Source organism: Notolepis coatsorum, assembly GCF_963971535.1.
Source record: "Notolepis coatsorum genome assembly, chromosome: 12".
Classification (NCBI taxonomy): Eukaryota; Metazoa; Chordata; class Actinopteri; order Aulopiformes; family Paralepididae; genus Notolepis; species Notolepis coatsorum.
The window spans coordinates 70,410,500-70,429,681 of NC_140176.1; the positions used below are offsets into that span (position 1 = coordinate 70,410,500).

The window sequence follows — 19,182 nt, forward strand, 5'->3', positions numbered from 1 at the left end:
CCCTCTCTTCTGACATACTAGCCGCTCTACCTTTGAGTGACACCTTCTCTGCTCTCCCCCCAGATACGGCAACCTCCACCCTCCTCTCAGCCCTCGCAACCTCCTTCGACAAGCTCTGTCCCCTCGTTGAGAAACCTGCCCGCCGTTCCCCACCCAGTCCATGGCTGACGGATGCAGTGAGAGAACAAAGACAGGTTCTGAGAGCAGCTGAGAGGAAGTATAGAAAGTCACGCCTCACTGCTGACATCGCCACATATCATAACCTCTTGTTAACATTCTCCAAAACCATTACTACTGCCAAAGCTTCTTTCTTTCTCCATAGGATCGAGGCCTCTGCCAAGAACCTTCGCAAACTGCATGCTACCATGTCCTCCCTCCTCACTCCCCCCCCACCCCCCTCATCTCTCTCTGCCGAAGACTTTGCGATCTTCTTTGAAGAAAACCCCAACCCCCACCCATTCCAAATACTGAATCGAGAACCTCATCCTTCACTCTGTCATCTTTCTCTCCCATTACAGAAGCTGAGACCCTGACACTGGTAACGTGGAACTGTCCGACTACAGTTACCCTCCCCACTCCTCCAGACCATAGCACCAGACATCCTCCCATTCCTAACTGCAACCATCAACTCCTCCCTCAACTCGGGGGTGGTCCCCCACCTCCCTAAAACAAGCCAGAGTCACACGCTCATAAAAAAACCAACCATGAACCCCACCATCATAGGCAACTATCGTCCTGTCTCTCTTCTCTCCTTCCTTTCTAAAACACTTGAACGTGCTGTATCCAACCAACTTACTGTTTATCTCTTACAGAATGACCTCCTAGACCCTAATCAGTCAGGCTTCCGGACTGGCCACTCCACAGAAACGGCCCTCATTGCGGTCACAGAGGCACTTCACTTAGCACAAGCGAAAGGCCTCTCCTCTGTCCTGATTCTCCTAGATCTATCTGCAGCATTCGACACAGTCAACCATCAGATCCTCCTCTCGTCCCACGCAGGAATGTGAGTGGCTGGCTCTGCGCTGACATGGCTGACATCATACCTCAATGATCACTCCTACCAAGTGTCATGGAGAGGGACCCTGTCGGCCACCCACCCCCTGCGGACGGGTGTCCCCCAGGGGTCACTCCTAGGACCCCTTCTCTTCTCCCTCTACACTAAATCTCTGGGTAACATTCACGTCACATGCCTTCTCGTATCATTGCTATGCCAATGATACTCAACTCTTCCTCTCCTTCCCTCCCTCAGATATCCACGTCTCTGAGCGGATCGCGGACTGTCTGTCCGACATCTCCGCCTGGATGACGACCAACCACCTCAAACTGAACCTAAGCAAAACAGAATCTTCCCCCCTGACCGACCTTTCCATCACAGTCAAGAATGCAGCTGTGACCGCATCCCTGACCACCAAGAACCTTGGTGTTCATCCCTTTTTTACCGATACCGATATACCGATATTGTCCAACTCTTAATTTCCTATACCGATATCAACCGATATAGATATATGCAGGGTTTCCCCCCCCAAAAAATGGAATCATTTCAGGTAATTAACATTTCTTATCTCTTGTTGTGGAATTAACACAACATTATGCATACTTTTGACAATAAATCAAATCAGAATTTGTTCTTACTTGCTTGCCTGGGTAAATAAAGGTTAAATAAATGTAATTTTTTTATTTACAAATATTTTTTAAACCGATACCGGTCATTTCCGATATCACATTTTAATGCCAATATCGGCCGATAATATCGGACATCCCTACTCAAGACCCATACGCTCTGCATCTTCTGGCCATCTCAGACCCACTCCTATCCGAGCTCCGGGATGGTCATCAAGGAGAAGCCGCCTTTTCTCAGTCCTTTCCCCACAATGGTGGAACGAACTGCCCACCACAGTTAGGACAGCCGAAACCCGTCCAATCTTTCGCCGTCGACTAAAGACGCACTTCTTCAACCATTAAAAAATCTAACCCTAACTAACCTTACTGTCATGCACTTGTCCTAATATACACTGTAGCACTCAACACTTTGATGAACATTGTTACTCAGCTGATAGAGTTGTGCCCTTCCTGATGACTTGTCATACAGAAGTTGTAAGTCGCTTTGGATAAAAGCATCAACTAAATGACTAAATGTAAATACATTTTAAGTATTTTTACAAAACTCCCAAAGAAAAGATTACTACGAATGGACTGCACTCCCCTTTTCTCTTTCAAGAGGGAATTGCCATTGAACCACTGGCACACAGGGTTTAAAGTCGAGCCACGCTCTTGTAAATTTACACTTTTTGCCGATTACATAATTTAATTTCTTACAAATCCAAGATACTCTCTTATTATTATTCTTATTTACACACTCTGCTAAATTTTGACAGAAGTGAGATATTACCCTTATCAATTGCTGGCTTGGATGATATCAAAGTAAAGGACCCATTTTTATGGTCACCAATGGGATTTACATATCTAGAAGTACAGTAGGTAATCTTAAAATCTGGTATAAATTGTATCTCCTTGATTTGTTGAGGAATGTGCAAGGAGATATTGACAAATGGATGGATCTTTCTACCCCTAACTACCATTGGTAGAATTTATGTAATCAAAATGAACGTTTTACCTAGATTTCTGTATTTATTTTAGTCGCTACCTATTCACATTCCACAGGATTCCTTCTCCTCCCTCAACAAATCAATTTGAAGATTTATTTGGCACCTAGGATTAGTTTAGAAAATGTGTGTCGCAGCCACAGTATTAGGGAAGGTGGTTTACATCTTCTGCATAATTTGGCAGTGTAGCAGCACCTCATGGTTGCAGCTCTTGTTTGCATTCTTGTGCCTTCTTAACAGACAGGTGTCAACCAGGGACGCGGGAAGTCCGTGGGAAGTGGGGGTGCTGAGATATCGATCGTTTTTGATTAATCTTTTTTTTTTATATATATAATTTTTTTTTTTTTTTATAAAATATATATATTATATAATTATACTTGTAGTTGTATTGTCTGCGAGACATCGCCACCACGCAACACGTCAAAATGCTCGCTATCTGCAAACAGCTCCACTGTCTGTCACGTCATAACCAACACTCTCATTCACTAGAGGATACCGCTGCCCAACTCCGCGCTCTGAGCGTGCGAGACAAACAATGTAACCGTTAAGATGATGCACACATCACAGCCCAGCTTACCCCACCTGGCTGTTGCGCCCTCCCTCTGCAATTCGTTCCCCGCATACATGATCGCCGACATGCAAAAGGTCTTCGACCACCCTCCCGGGGGCTCGGATAGTTCTGCTGGCTTGTTCATATATTCCTCTACTGCGAATTCAGCGTCCCAAAACGATCCCAGGGCGCAGCCGCTGTGTCTATTTTTTTTACCAACGGATTTCCAGTTCCGCGTTGACGCTTCCAGGCCGCGTCTATTCGAATCCCAACCGGTTCATGCGTCGGCTACACGCTGTTAATAACACTGCATTATCGAGACAGCGCCCCTATGACGATCTGAATGAATTCCAAGAGTAGGGTAAATCTGCAGTGCCGTTCCGCTCTGTGACATGAGTAGCCTCGGTTACAAATTTGGAATAAAATCCAAAACAACCTTGCAGTTGCAGTTACACTCCCCGCCAGCAGGGGGTGCTGCAGCCCCTGCCGCACCCCTAGTTCCCGCGTCCCCATACAGTTGTACCACCCGCTCCATCGACCCAGAGGCAATGGGTGCTGTTATCCCCAGGATGAGACTGAGAGAAAAGAGGAGGAGGCAGTGGTGGTGAAGGGAGGAGAGAACAATGAGAGAGGTGGACAGGAGGAGTGTGGAACTGGATTCCAAGATATAAGTCCAAACAACTCAGAGCAGGAAAAAGAAGAGGATGAGGGGGAAAAAATAATATACAATATAAAAAGAAGAATATTAATCAGCAGAATTCGTCTGATCGAGGCGAGAGAGCCTTCCATAACTTTCTATAGACTTCCACACAGCTAATTTAAATGGTAAATGGTACATTTATATAGCGCTTCTATCCAAAGCGCTTTACAATTTTGTTCCTCACATTTTACCCATTCACTCACTCACTCACACATTCACACACGACAGTGGAGGCAACCATGCAAGGTGCCAACCTGCTCATCGGCAGCAGTTAGGGGTTAAGTGTCTTGCTCAAGGACACTTTGACATGCTACCCGGGAGGAGCGAGAATCCAACCGGGAACCTCCAGATTACCAGACGACTGCTCTACCTCCCGAGCCAATGTCGCCCTCATCTACTTCCTCCCCTGCTCTAACGGTCTAACCAGTAGAGATCCTCCCACCAGCACCCCAACCATCACACGTAAAAGACCCCTACCTGATTCCTCTGAAGACCACCCAACTGACAATATAAACCAACACGAGAGGTAAATAAGATACATCACGAAAAAAGCCCCCCGCTAGTCCCAGTCTTCTTGATAGAGAGCCCCCAACCTTATCATGACCGCAGGATCCATACCTTGTAGAATTCACAAATTGAGAAATGAGATATAAATTATGTGATTATATGGTGGAGAAAAGGCAATTATTTCTACAGGTAATGATGTGGCTTACATTCCACGATACAGGGATTTCTTTCCTAAAATGGAATAATAGATTGATCCATATGCTACACCAGAATAGCATCTTTAAAAGGTGGTCTGATAAGGGCATTACTATTCTGGAATATGTATGTCCTTTGATCAATTGAAGAAATGTATATATTTAAACAAATTCTTCAACGAAAAACAACATTGATTTATGTTGCACATCTTCTCACACATATCCCAAGGCTCTAAACAGTTTTTCGCACATTTGTTTAGTTTGACAGTTATTAAGAGTTAATAAATTTGAACATGGCCACCAGTGATGTCATCAGAGGACAGTGAATCCTTGTGTTACTTGTGTTAATTACAGCAAAATGAAATTGAGTAGATATATAATATAGAAATATTAGCAATCCCTATTGGAACCCTTATCTCAATTTTTTCAATTTCATTGGGCTGTAATTAACACAATACAAGGATTCAGTGTCCTCTGGTGGTCTTATTCAAACGCATTAACTCTCAATAACTAAACAAATGTCTGCAACATTGGGATATGTCTACAGTATGTCGCAAAATAAATCATGTGGTCTGTGAATTAAGGGTGATGGAATTGACCAGATAATGTCCATCCTCAAACAACTACGTATGTTATACAGAGGAGCCCTTATCTAAGACAATATCGAGAATGTATGAGTCTCTCATGTCTGACCTCTTGTGCCCCAGGCAGACTCATCTGGTGTCAAGTGGGATAAAGATCTAGATATTGATCTAGACATGCAGCTATGAAATCTCCTCACTTTGCTTTTGATGTGGTGCAGCAGAAGGGACATTCATACACTCGACATGGTACTGTTCCAAAGTGAGAGGAGTGGCAGGATGTGTGCGTTCCACTATTCATGGGACTGTGGTCCCTCAGGATCCAGAACTGTGTCTCCTTGGTAATTTCACAAACATTACTCCAGAAAACAGCCATGTCATCAAACTAACAGAAATACTTTAATAACTTTTAATTGCAAAAGATAATAAAATATATATAAAATAATGCATAGCAAAACAGTGGGAATCAGATTCCGTTCTCGGCCCTCGCTCCACAATGGTGGAATGAACTTCCCACCAGAGTCAGGACTGCCAAAACCCGCCCAATTTGCCTCCGTCGACTAAAAACACACTTCTTCAATCAATATTTGAAATGAAGAAAAAAATACACAAAAAACACAGTATATACATATAATAACCTTCATACTGTATTTTACTATTATGCACTTTGCTACTAAGTAATCTACCTTGCCTATATTACATACTACTATGCACAAGACTGTAGCACCCAAGTTCAACACTGTTTGATGAACTTAGTTGCCATAGTTGTACCCTTCCTGCTGACTTGTTGTACAGAACTTATAAGTCGCTTTGGATAAAAGTGTCAGCTAAATGTCTAAATGATTAAATGTAAATGTAGATTCACCCATACTGAACATGGATATTAAAAAGCAATACCTACATCCCATTGGAAAAGCTGACATATCTTATATATGGCAGCTATTTATGCTTTATATGGGAAACCTCCCAGTATATCAGGTGGACTGCGTAACCTCATAATAAATTATAAATGAATAAATGCCTCAATCATTTGAGAAGGTTTTGAGGTATTGTGAGAGGTGGGATGGTTTTACTGTTGAAGGGCCAGTGGCCCTTTGTTTGGAGACGTGCTCTGGATCTGTGTGCCAACTGCCTTCAAATGATTTTGGTTTGCTTCTTGGTGACTTGGGACGGGAACTGAGAGTTCTAAATCAAATCAAATCAAATCAAATGTATTTGTAAGGCCCGACAACACACGTTAATGTCCCCATGGGCTGGACACGTCTTCTTTAAACAAGTCAAGAAGAAACATCACAATAAATCAATAACAAAACAAAAGAAAAACTCCATGAAATCTTAAATAAATGTAATAAACTCCCAGACATACCCCAGCGAAGGTAAGGAAAAACTCACAAAAAAACCTAGCAATAGGAAAAAAGCACCACAGCCAATGTGGAGGAGAGAAACCTTAGAAGGGCCATTCAAGGGGGGATCTCCCTTCTTAGATGTCGGTGATAGTAGTGTTGCTATGGATGATCGATGGGTGAAGAATAAAACAGGTGAAATAGTTGGTATGTATACATACGTGTAATAAAACACAAATATGTACATGCAATAGCAACTGGGGTACATACTGTAAGAACATTTTAGAAAGATTGAAATAGAATAGAGCTATGAGCAGCAACAACAAAAGAAAAAGCATAGAGAAACGAGCACTAGTATGAAAATAGGATAACGGCTAAATGTCATGGCTTGGAGCTCAAAATATCAGAGTCATATTCCGTTTGCAGTGCACATGAGTATGTATTCCGTTCTGATCCATTCAGTGGCGGCCGCTGGGTACTTCGCCACTAGGGGCGCTATACCAAATATTTTGCGAACATGTACAGTACAGTACTGTACCACGCAAGACTCATGGCAAGACGTGAGCGATTCGACTCACGCTCACGGCAATGAATCGGCTCTTATGAACGAGTCGCTCAGCTGTTACTACAACAACACACAACCAGTCAAATAAAGTATAGTCTAGACTCTAATTCACAACTTGAAACACAATATAAATAGAAAAGTTAGAAACAAAACTCGCCCGTCTCCAAACACAGGCAGATCTCTCCCTCTCTCCTTCTCTCTCTCACACACAGCGCGACGTGGAATCGATTCGTTACACAATCAGACCTATTATATACCAAGAATAACTTCAGTATGAGTACAGGGCTGTACACATATTTTGCATATTGTTAAACGAGCCAAGGCTAGCTATTAAACTATCGATATGAATCGAAAATCTGGGACCCTGATGTAAACAAGACAAACGTCTTTCTCTGGTCTGCATCCCCTTAACAATTGTGTGTATTGAGCCGTACTGTATTGTACCCATTCTGCAATCTGTTAATAAAGTTCTCATTCATTCATTCATTCAAACATAGACGATATTGAACAAGCCATAATCCACGTATTTTCAATCCGAGAGAGCTGCAGTAGTTAAATCAATGAGCCATCGATAAATAAACAATCAGCAATGTCTCGTTTCATGAATGGCCAGCAGTAGTACTGCTCCTAAAAAAACTATTTACAACCGTTAACGTTAAGAAGAGAGAGAGAGAGAGAGAGAGAGAGAGAGAGATTTCTTCAACCTCGAACCTAAATTCCTTAGCAACCCGTGTTACCAAGTAAACAAATCACAGAACGATAGCCAGTTAGCCCGCACCAGCCTAGTAGTACTACTAACGTTAGCTCCCAGAACGATAGCCAGTTAGCCCGCACCAGCCTAGTAGTACTACTAACGTTAGCTCCCAGAACGATAGCCAGTTAGCCCGCACCAGCCTAGTAGTACTAACGTTAGAGAGAGAGAGAGAGAGACTCACTGTTTAGTTGAAACGTCCAGGGCAGGAAACGTGTATAATCCGCCATATAGCTTGTTAGCCAAGTGTTAGCTCAGCTGAGCTCGTCGACGTTAGCACAACACTCAACAAGTACATTCCTTTGTCCATTTCCGCTCGAACAGACTGCAAACTACCTGGCGTTCTATCGCCATGCTCTAAGACAAACTCTAACCTTAACCAACTTTGAAAGAGTGCCTAAGCTTAACAGTCTAAAGAACTTGCAGTCACAGCACGGCACGCTCTAAGACAAACAACAGTCCTAGTACCAGGAACCAAGCTAGAAGCTAGAATTGGAACATTAGAAATTGGATTCGGCCAATCAGAGATCGTCTCTGTGAAATTCTGCCATAGAAAAAAATACTGGCGTCGGCCAATCAGAGAGCGTCTCCGCGAAATGCGGCTATGGAAATTCTCACGGAAGTTCACGCTGCTTTCTAGACCGCTTCAAATCGCGCTCGGATTCCAACATAATAGTCATATTTCAACGCACAACGCCGTATGCACTGATTGGCTGTGACGGAGACAGCGATCAAACTGTGACGCGCAGTCAGAGCGCTATCGCTTCTTGCCCGGGCGAGAAATACGAAAAAATAAAAAAAAACGTCACTTCCTGCCCATGAAAACGCTGTTTTTTTTATTTAGATAATAACGTTATATTGTGCATTTGGAAATACAAACATACTTAAAATGAGTAAATATTATTCATTTTAAACATGTTTATATTATTTATAGGGCTATAAAACAAAAAACAAAAAAGTTTTTTTTTTTTTCTTCTCTCATTTAACAGGTGGGTCGGCGCCCTAGCGCCACCAGTGGCGAGCCACCACTGGATCCATTTGAGGTATGGGGGCGACGTAGAGAGGATTGTATCCTCTTGGCCATCACCACGAGACATCCACTCAGACATTCATTCACAGTATGTATAGTGGACGTGGCCTGAGGGCTGATTGTAGAGTGATTGTGGTTAGGCTATTTGGATTGTATGATACCCTCTTGAATGCCCTATGGCAGGGCTATTCAACTAAATTGTTCAGGGGGCCACATTGTCAGAAACCCAAGGGGCCAGGGGCCGGACTGCCACGGCGCCTCCCTGTGCTATGAATATATGTACACTTGACACAACACGCAACCACATTTTCACAACTTTTATTTAACTACATTGCAAAAGTAGTATACTTTTCAAAAAAAGTGCTTCATTTATGTGCCACATCTGCAACATCTCCTGCAAAAAGTGCTTCATTTATGACTGTGCAACAACTGCAACATCTCCTCTTCAACATTTCAATATAAAAATAAAATAAAAAACAAACAAGTGCATGATGTGCATCTAAACATTCTAACATCAACACTTTTATAGTGCAGCTGAGCTTATGAAAAAGTGCTTCATGTCTGTGCAACAACAGTAAATCACAGCATCTTATTAGCACTTATTTTCCACTCTTAACTCTCAAACATCAGGGTGGGTGGGGGCAGACAGGCCTAGCCTACATTACACACATCTAATGAGAGAGATTGCACTTCTTTGACTGTGCAATGGCAGAGAAAGAGGGTTCATAGGAAGTGAGGGCTACCCGCAAACAGTGATGCAAATGCTCATTTGTCAAGGAGGCATGGTTGCTTGTTTTAATGGCATTCATGTGAGAGAAACTGTATTCACAGGTGTATGTTGAGCCAAACATTGTTAGCACAGATATTGCCAGCGTTTTTATTTTGGGGAATGTGTTGACATGAATACACTTTATCCAAAATGTTGTGGTGGATTCATTCTCAAGTGCCTGCTTCAGAGCAGATGATGCTTGCATGTCAATTATTTCAAGTTGCAGGAGACCTTCATCAATGTGAAGTGATGCAAGGAACTCTTGTCCTTTTGTGGAAATAGCAGCTACATTGGCAAATGGGTTGCTCACAAAATGCATCAATTCTCTGGGCATGTCAAATTCATCAAATCGACTTGCAAAGTTTTCCCTCAATTTATCAATGAAATCTGTCATTAATTGAGTGACTTTTGGCTCAATTGTGCGTGTGAACGTTGACATGAAAAGAAAAAAAATATTATCATGTAATCTTTTGCGGGCCGGTCAGAATCATCCCGCGGCCCGGATCTGGCCCGCGGGCCGCCAGTTGAATAGCCCTGCCCTATGGACTGTCTTTAGTACATCTACTGTTTATAAATTACAATATTATACTATTATACAATATTAATATTTATGCATATGTATATTATATATACTGTATATGTGTATATGTATATTGTATGTAACCTAGAACATGGCCTGGTTCGGTCTGGCCTGGACAGTGGGAATGACATAAATGCATTTTTGAATGGGCATATTAAATTGTAATGAGTTTCTGAGGCAAAGATTCAACATCAATAAGAATAATGGTATGTTTTGTGTCTCTGATATCAAACAACTTTAGAACATTTGTTCCTTGCCTGGAAGTATACTGCATTTTTGGGGGGATTGTTTCAAAGTTGGATATCTGGTAAGGACTCTCAATCGGCCATATCAGAATATAAAAATATCAGATTTGGAGTTATAATGGAGGACAAAAAGATGGAAGTGATGTTTAATAAGATTGACAATTTATCAACAGATGTAGATTTGTTAATGCCAGACCACTGTTCTTTATCTTCATGAATGAATTCATCAGTTTTAAGAAAGCACATTATTCTTTTATTTCCCTTTGTTTCATTGTAAAATACAACAAAATTATCTGTCAATTAGTAAGGCAAATGTTCTGTCTGTACAATAAAGGTCCAAAAAATGATCTATGTATGTGCGTGACGTGTGTGTGTAATTTGTGTATGTGTGGTTCCTGCTTTGATCGATACATCTGGGAACAGTGACACTAACATCACACACACACACACACACACACACACACACACTGATGCACACGTGTCGGGCACACATTTACACAGACTTGGCATTATGCACAGCATCTAACATGACTCACAGACAAAAAGACTGACAGAGACAGCATGAGATAGGGGATGAGAGAGAATAAAGTGAGTCAGTGTGAGAGAGATTCGACTAATCAACTAAGAAGTGGCAGCCCTAACAAACCCACTTGCATAGGCAGACATTATGCCTGCAGATAAACACACACACACACACACACACACACACACACACACACACACACACGCATGCACACACACACACACACACATGCACACACACACACACGCACGCACACACACACGCACACACACACACACACACACACACACACACACACCACTAGCTCCTGTTGAGCGTTCAGTCTCCCTGTGCAGCACACGTTAAAAGGCGGGCGATAAAAGCCCATGCAGGCACATTACCGTGCCGGTGGCCGGTGGAGCGCAACAAGGACACGAGGTGGAGGGCGGTCAATATCCTACTTTACAGGCAAACGGCTAGAAGACACCTGTTCTTCATCTCGCCAACTATCTCACCACTCCCGAGGGGGGAACTCGCATTTCTCTCCATCATCCTCCGCGTGAAGGACTCACCGGTAGTAGTACTAGTAGACTACTCCCAAATCGTTCCCATGCACCTCTCCAGTCCCCGGGCGGGCTTCTCCGGTTCTCCCGGTGGGTTGCTGACCGAGTGAACGAGTGGCACCAACACCGGATGGTTTCACTTCGCTCCCTCCTCCCAACTCCGTCCCAACTCAACTCGGGTCGGCAGCATGATTGTGTCTAACGTGAGTCTGACCTGCGCCCGCTGTACCGGAGGAGGAGATGGCACCACGGAGGTGTCCCGTGCGCTCAGCCCCACGGGCAACCTGGTGGTGGCGGTGTGTCTCGGGTTCATCGGCACCTTCGGCTTCCTCAATAACTTCATGGTGCTCACGTTGTTCTGCCGCTACAAGAGCCTGCGCTCCCCCATCAACTGCATGCTGGCGAGCATCTCCGTCAGCGACCTGCTGGTGAGCGTCCTGGGGACTCCGTTCAGCTTCGCCGCCAGCACGCAGGGTCGCTGGCTGATCGGCCGGGCGGGCTGCGTTTGGTACGGCTTCGCCAACTCATGTCTGGGTAAGCAGCTACATTTACATGTTTGTTATTTAGTTGACGCGTTTATCCAAAGCGACTTACAAGTTCTGTACGACAAGTCAGCAGGAAGGGTACAACTATTTCAGCTGAGTAACAATGTTCAACAGTGTTGAAACTTGCGGTGCTGCAGTGTGCATAGTAAAGACATAGGAGGGCTAGATCCACAAAGAATGGATTGATTGATTGATTGATTGAAAAGGGGGGGGCACACAGGGCCGTAGCCAGGGTTTAGAAATTAGGGAGGTCCATTTATTTTTTTGGCCCAGACCGGCCCACTATAATCGGTCGGACACCACCCACCAGTACACCATCCTTACGGTCCCCTTAAATATGCGTACCTACTGTACTATCCCCCCCCCCCCCAACCAATTACAAAGCTGGGTAGTAAGTGCCATGGACAAGTGGACCAGTGTACTCACTCGCTCTTGGCTGAATCTTGTTTTGGGTGGTGATGTAAAAACACCTGCATCATAGCAGGCTCAGGATGGGCAACGTAGTCTATAGCCTGTTCATCCCTGTCTCTCTCCTCCACAACCTGGCTTGACTAGACATAAGGAGAGAGATGATTACAATTAACTGGTACATTCAGGTCCAGAATAGTTGGAATCCCCTGACAAAGATGTGCAAAAAGCTGTACAATTTAAACAATACCATACTGGTAATGAGAAAATAGTTGTTTATTCAATGAATGCATGGAGCAGTTCCATCTTATTTCATTTGATACTAACTACTCAGTTCATACAGATTTCAAGTATTCAAATATCAATGATGAATATTGCATAAGGTTTACACAGTTAATAGATCACCTTCTTGTTTTATATTAATCTTATATGGCAATTAAATCAATGGTGTGTTTGTTTGGGGAGTTTGACCTATGTGCCTACCACATGAAGGTGCATGATCAATGGACAGCACAAAAACAATTTGTGTAGGTGGAGACTAGAGCTACCACAGATAGTAATAAGTTATTAAGAGTAAGTAATCCATACCATATATATCCTAATAGTTACCTTATTACCATACTTGGCTGAAAACAAACTTTGCTGCCTGTTGTGAATGTGTTTTTCCCTGTAGGCTAATACATAAGTAGGCATACATTTTTGCAGTTGAGGAAAAATTAGCAGTTGAGTAGGCTATAATGTGCTGTGTTTTTATGTCTTCCATCGAGGACCACCTTGGAAATAAGTGTTAATGCTTGTTAATGAATGCTTTTAGGTGATATCCTCAGGAATACAAATTGGTCAAGATCATTTGTTTTTATGATGTGTTTTTAATTTCCAAATAAATCTAATCAAATAAAAAAGCAGTTTTTGCAGTTGAGCTACTGGTGTTGTATGTTATACAGCCTTTTCATGCATCTTTATCAAGGGAACCCTTATCCTAATGATTTAAAAAATAATATTATGATGATACGATATGGACCTAGTAGTTGGGTCATCTGTGGCACTTCGTTTCTCAATGGATTTTTTAAAAAGGCGGGGGAAATTTGTGAGAGACCAAAATCCAAAATGGCTGCCGTGGAAATTAACTTTTTAATGGTTTGACCTACAATGATGCACAATACATGGTACCAGCCCCCTCTCAGTCATGTACCAGCCCCTCTCAGGCATGTACCAGCCAGCCCCTCTCAGTCATGTACCAGCCCTCTCTCAGTCATGTATACCAGCCCCCTCTGTCATCTACCAGCCCCCTCTCAGTCATGTACCACAGCCCCCTCTCAGTCATGTACCACAGCCCCATCTGAGTCATGTACCAGCCCCCTCTCAGTCATGTACCAGCCCCCTCTCAGTCATGTACCAGCCCCCTCTCAGTCATGTACCAGCCTCCTCTCAGTCATGTACCACAGCCCCATCTCAGTCATGTACCATAGCCCCCTCTCAGTCATGTACCACAGCCCCATCTCAGTCATGTACCATAGCCCCCTCTCAGTCATGTACCAGCCCCCTATCAGTCATGTATACCAGCCCCCCTCTCAGTCATGTACCAGCCCTCTCTCAGTCATGTACCAGCCCCCTCTCAGTCATGTACCAGCCAGCCCCCTCTCAGTCATGTACCACAGCCCCCTCTCAGTCATATACCACAGCCCCCTCTCAGTCATGTACCACAGCCCCCTCTCAGTCATGTACCAGCCCCTCTCAGTCATGTACCAGCCCCCTCTCAGTCATGTACCACAGCCCCCTCTCAGTCATGTACCAGCCCCATCTCAGTCATGTACCAGCCCCCCTCTCAGTCATATACCTGCACGACTGGCGGGGGGGGTGCTTAGTAAGAGATGTGATTGGGCCAGCCCAGTGTCAGTCAGTACCAATGGGCCGATGTCTCAGCCTAGTAGTGGGCCGGTCGTTGACCAAAAAAAAAAAAAAAAAAAAAATTATAAAAAAAAATTATATATATATATATATTTTTTTTTAATAGTTACAAATAGTTACCGAGGTCCGGACCTCGGTGACCTCATAGCTGGCTACGGCCATGGGGGCACACACTGTACACTGTACATTGGAATACTGACAAAGCCATACATTGTCATTTACTGTACAATAGGGCTGCAACTAATGACTAATTTGGTAGTCGACTAATCTGCAGATAATTTTTTCGATTAGTCGACTAATCGAAAACCAATGTAAACAACAACAACAAAAAAAGGATTTTTTTTTTTTTTTTTTTTTTTTTTAATTACCTATCTTTGTGAAAGTGGCTTCTCAGCTCTGGTCCAGCTGAAGACAGAGCAGAGGAACAGATTGGACATTGAGCATGACCTCAGAGTTGCTTGTCTACCATCACCCCAGACTTTGAGACTCTTGTCAGGACCAAACAACAACATCATAACATGATGATCCCATAGCAAATTAAAATAATTACTCATGAAACATTTGAATTTGGATCTTTAAGCCACTTTAAATGAAAATGTATTTGAAGAACAATACAGCAATCACTCATAACAAGATAAATAAATTAAATAATACAAATTAAAGTGGAAGTGTACTTTAAATAACTTTTGTTTGCTGTGTGTGAGAGGAGTCCGTGTGTGTGTGTGTATGTGTGTGTGTCTTACTCTGATCGCTGTGTGAGTGAGAGGAGTGTGTGTACTGTGTAATTTGTGTGTGTGTCTTACTCTGATCGCTGTGTGAGTGAGAGGTGTGTACTGTGTAATTTGTGTATGTGTGTGTGTCTTACTCTGATCGCTGTGTGTGAGAGAGAGGAGTGTGAATGTGTGTGTGTCTTACTCTGATCGCTGTGTGTGAGTGAGAGGAGTGTGAATGTGTGTGTGTCTTACTCTGATCGCTGTGTGTGAGTGAGAGGAGTGTGTATGTGTGTGTGTCTTACTCTGATCGCTGTGTGTGAGTGAGAGGAGTGCGTGTGTAATGTATTGTGTGTCTAGTCTGATCATCATCTCCTGCAGGGGAACAATGTTTTCAATGTCCAAAATTTGCTATGGGATCATCATGTTATGATGTTGTCTGGAACCCTGAGAAGCCACTCTCACAAAGATAGGTAGTGCACAAAAAAAAAAAATTAAATAAAGTTTTTTTTTTTTTTTTAAATGACTAATCGACGCAACAATTTCTCGTCGACAATTTTTTATAATCGACGTTGTCGATTATGTCGACTAATCGTTGCAGCCCTACTGTACAACTGGGTTAGGACATTTGTAGGGGCCAGTTTTGTATTGCAGTCTCCCGTAGGTGTTCTTTCAGAGTGTTTTTGAAAGTGGGTAGTGATTCACATTCCTTTACAGCTTTGGGTAGGGCGTTCCACAGTGATGTGGCATAATTGCGAAACGTGTTTAGTCCCTTGTTTGAGCCGAATCTGGGTTTAACATGATTTGTGGAGCTCCCTCTGGTGTTGTGATCGTGGTATTCACTGACCTTTGGGAAGTATTTTGACATGTACATGGGTACCTTGGTCGCGTAGTGTATCTTGTAGACCAGGCCCATTGCAAGTTGCTGTACTCTGTCATCTACTCTAAGCCATCCTAGGTTGTCAAAGTGGGCAGGGGTGAGGTGGGTTCTAGGAGTCAGGTCAAGCAGTAGTCACCCCAATGAAAAGCACCCCAGTCTACAGCTAGGAAGTGCAAGCGCACAGGTGTACTTTCCAAAGAGCTCAGCTGAACTACCACAACAGATTCCCCAGGACCACAGACAGACAAGGAGAGAATGTTTAGCAAAAACAAGCAATACTTTATTACATAATGGTATTTAAGAAAAACAGGCAATACTTTAATACATAAGATACAAATTCATAAACCTACCTAAACACTATTAGACTAGATTAAAATACCCACGCCTCTTAAGCCTAGGGTAGTTAAAAGGAGGAAGCTAGAGCCATATGAAATCCGCGTTCACGGAATCGCGGACGGAATCGCGGAATTGACCAATAAAAATGGAATCAACTGCAAAACGTGGAATATTGCAGAATTTGGCCTAATCTGGACTGAAATTCCGTTTTTGGGTGGAACGCTTGGTGCACACGCGACCGGGGAGGCGGACGCTAGAGCGGGTTACACACAACACAGGCAGTCTCCCAAGCGTCTCGCTGCTTTGGTGTTTACATCGTCAAGAAGCTAATAAATTCCCCAATAAGCCCTCAATTCAGAGCAGAGCAGTATCCTAATGACTTTTATGCCTCCGGCGATAAGGTGTTTTGCTAATTCTGTCAACGTTCCGTGGACTGGAGCCACAAAAACACTTGCGACACAATTTGTGATTAAATAGCGTTAGGACATGATTGCTTCTTGCTAAATCTAGTGCACCCATCCATTTGTTTAATGCAAACGAGTCATTATACACTGCCCTTTATAATCGAAATAAACTTAAATAGCTATGAAACGTTTTACAGTACATAGGACTATAGATGGAAATGATAGCTTCTTGCTAAATCTGGTGCAATCCATTTGTTTAATGCAAACGATTGTCATTATACACTGTCCTTTATAAACGAAATAAACTAAACTAAAGGTGCCTAAATTATGCATTACTATATTTCATCACAATAAAATAGATATAGCTAGGCTACTGACATTGTGATAATGTCAGTAGTAGCTAGCTGTATCTATTGTTTACACTTGAAATGTGTATTTTTATTTTGTCACAATATTATTTGAAAAGTATTGTGTAAAATGTAACTGTATTTCTGAGTTGCAGCACTTAAAAACATTAAATGGACTGTTATATCATATTCAATTGTAGACATTTATTCATTCCCACTTATTAGACACTATTTCTGATGGTAAAATGAGCATAAAAAGCAAAATACAGAATTCTGAAATATTAAAACGGAAAAAACGGAATTTGGGAAAAAATAAAATGGAATTTGGAAAATAATAAAACGGATTTCATATGGCTCTAGAGGAAGCGCTCAATGCCCCGTAAACCCACCCCCAGACTGTTACTCCCACCCACGCCACCTATCCCCGCCCCTGAGCCACTACACACGTGAAGAAAAAAGGGTCTGCCCTGCACACGGGTCTATGACTATCAAACGTTAATTTAGAATCACACTACACCACACGGTTCACTGTAAACAGCCTGAAATAGGTATCGATATCACACCATCCCTCGGGGAGCCACGGCAAATGATTAGGGAGAATATAGGTAGATAAATACACACTAAGTGTTCACACAGTAAATTAAGGGGGTTTGGATAGGATAGTGGGTGCTGTTTACCGCTAGGGGTTGTGACCAGGCCTAGAATACTCCTCTTATATCCTAACCTAGGTTTGGGGCAGTGGAAGCGCTGAGTTACAAACAATACAAAAAGGTTAATGATAACCGGGGCCCGAAGGTGAGGGCCGGAAGGACGCCACCTCCTTCCGCTCCCGTAGCCCCTCCCGCCTTCGGGCTAAAAACTGTTCTGTCTGTACTGGGGTGTTTTAGGCACTCCAAGCACCAGGCGTGCAATAATGTCCTCCCGCCTGCAATGAAAGGCACAGTCAGTAAGAGCAAGGTCCCCCCGTTCACGGGTTCGTCACAATGCACAATGGATTATATATCCTCCATATGATTTAGAAAAGAGAGAAAGGTAGTTCACAGAGGAGGGAGAATCCACAATACTAGGTTCAAGTCTTCAACAGTTTTCCTGGCTTTACTGCATGCCGTTCCGATAATCTTCAGCTTCACGCTACTAATAATATTCCTAATTCCAATGCAGTCACTGTTCGTCTATGTCTTCATTTACCACTCGGGAAACAGTTCGCTTGTCAGGCACGTATTCTACTGTCTTGCGTTCTTTACTCACGGCGCCCGGTGTGGCGATAATGTCTCTCCGGTCTGAAGCTCCACCCGTTTCCACTGCGGGGGGAAACACTGCAGTCGCCGATATGAACTGGTTCCACTGGAGGAAAAGTACAAACACAAAAGAGTTGCGTGTCCTCGTACTCCTACAGCCCCGCGTCCTCTGTTACCGTCCTCTCGACTCCTGTTTTCGTTCAAGGAAGCAGCAATAGCGGTATTAGCGCCGTGTGTACCAGCAATATCACCAGTCGGCGTCCTCGGGTTTCTCTTTCCTCCTCTGCTCCGGGTCGCCTGTACGTTAATGCCAAGCAAGCAGTGCAAAAATGCTTCCGCATTCGTCACCGCACGCTAGTGCGGTAAAGCGCCCTTCTTTTCAGACAAATGCTACCGTGCGTGCACCGGCGGCGGCGTGCTCGCTCAGGTGCGTGCGTGCGCCGGCGTGCTCGCGCGAGGTGCCCGCGCATGCGCATGAGATCCCGCCTTGGTTGGAGCTCAATATATATAAGTCACCGCCCCTTATTCAGTATCTAGCAATAGCTCAATTGGCAAGGACACATGGCTGTGGATCCTATGGCTTGTTTGCTGGCGAGTTCGAATCCCATCGAAAATATTTTTTAACGTGATTTTTTTTTAACATGTATTCTTTCGCCGGTTAAGGTTAGGCATGGTTAAGGTTAAGGTTAAGGTTAGGCATTGTTTCGGAGTTGGTTAAGGTTAGAACGGTTAAGTTTAGGCGCTGTTAAGGAGCTGGTTAAGGTTAGAGTTTGTCAAAGAGAATGGCAATATAATTTCTATGGTTAAGGTTAGGCATGGTTAAGGTTAAGGTTAAGGTTAGGCATTGTTTCGGAGTTGGTTAAGGTTAGAACGGTTAAGTTTAGGCGTTGTTAAGGAGCTGGTTAAGGTTAGAGTTTGTCAAA

At 43.4% G+C, this 19,182-nt stretch overlaps 2 protein-coding genes across 2 annotated transcripts in view; both read left to right on the forward strand.

Moving 5' to 3' along the window:
- Positions 1 to 5,298, forward strand: part of tnk2a (tyrosine kinase, non-receptor, 2a) — a gene marked incomplete at both ends in the record, with an annotated part of 114,595 nt that extends 109,297 nt beyond the window's left edge. Inside the window, 1 exon segment of the mRNA XM_084325866.1 lies at positions 5,262 to 5,298. Coding sequence (XP_084181992.1) covers positions 5,262 to 5,298 — 37 coding nt within the window.
- A 6,373-nt stretch (positions 5,299 to 11,671) lies between these two features.
- Positions 11,672 to 19,182, forward strand: part of tmtopsb (teleost multiple tissue opsin b) — a gene marked incomplete at both ends in the record, with an annotated part of 194,143 nt that continues 186,632 nt past the window's right edge. The window contains one exon of the mRNA XM_084325867.1: positions 11,672 to 12,017. Within this exon, the coding sequence (XP_084181993.1) occupies positions 11,672 to 12,017 (346 nt within the window). The remainder of the gene's footprint in view (positions 12,018 to 19,182) is intronic.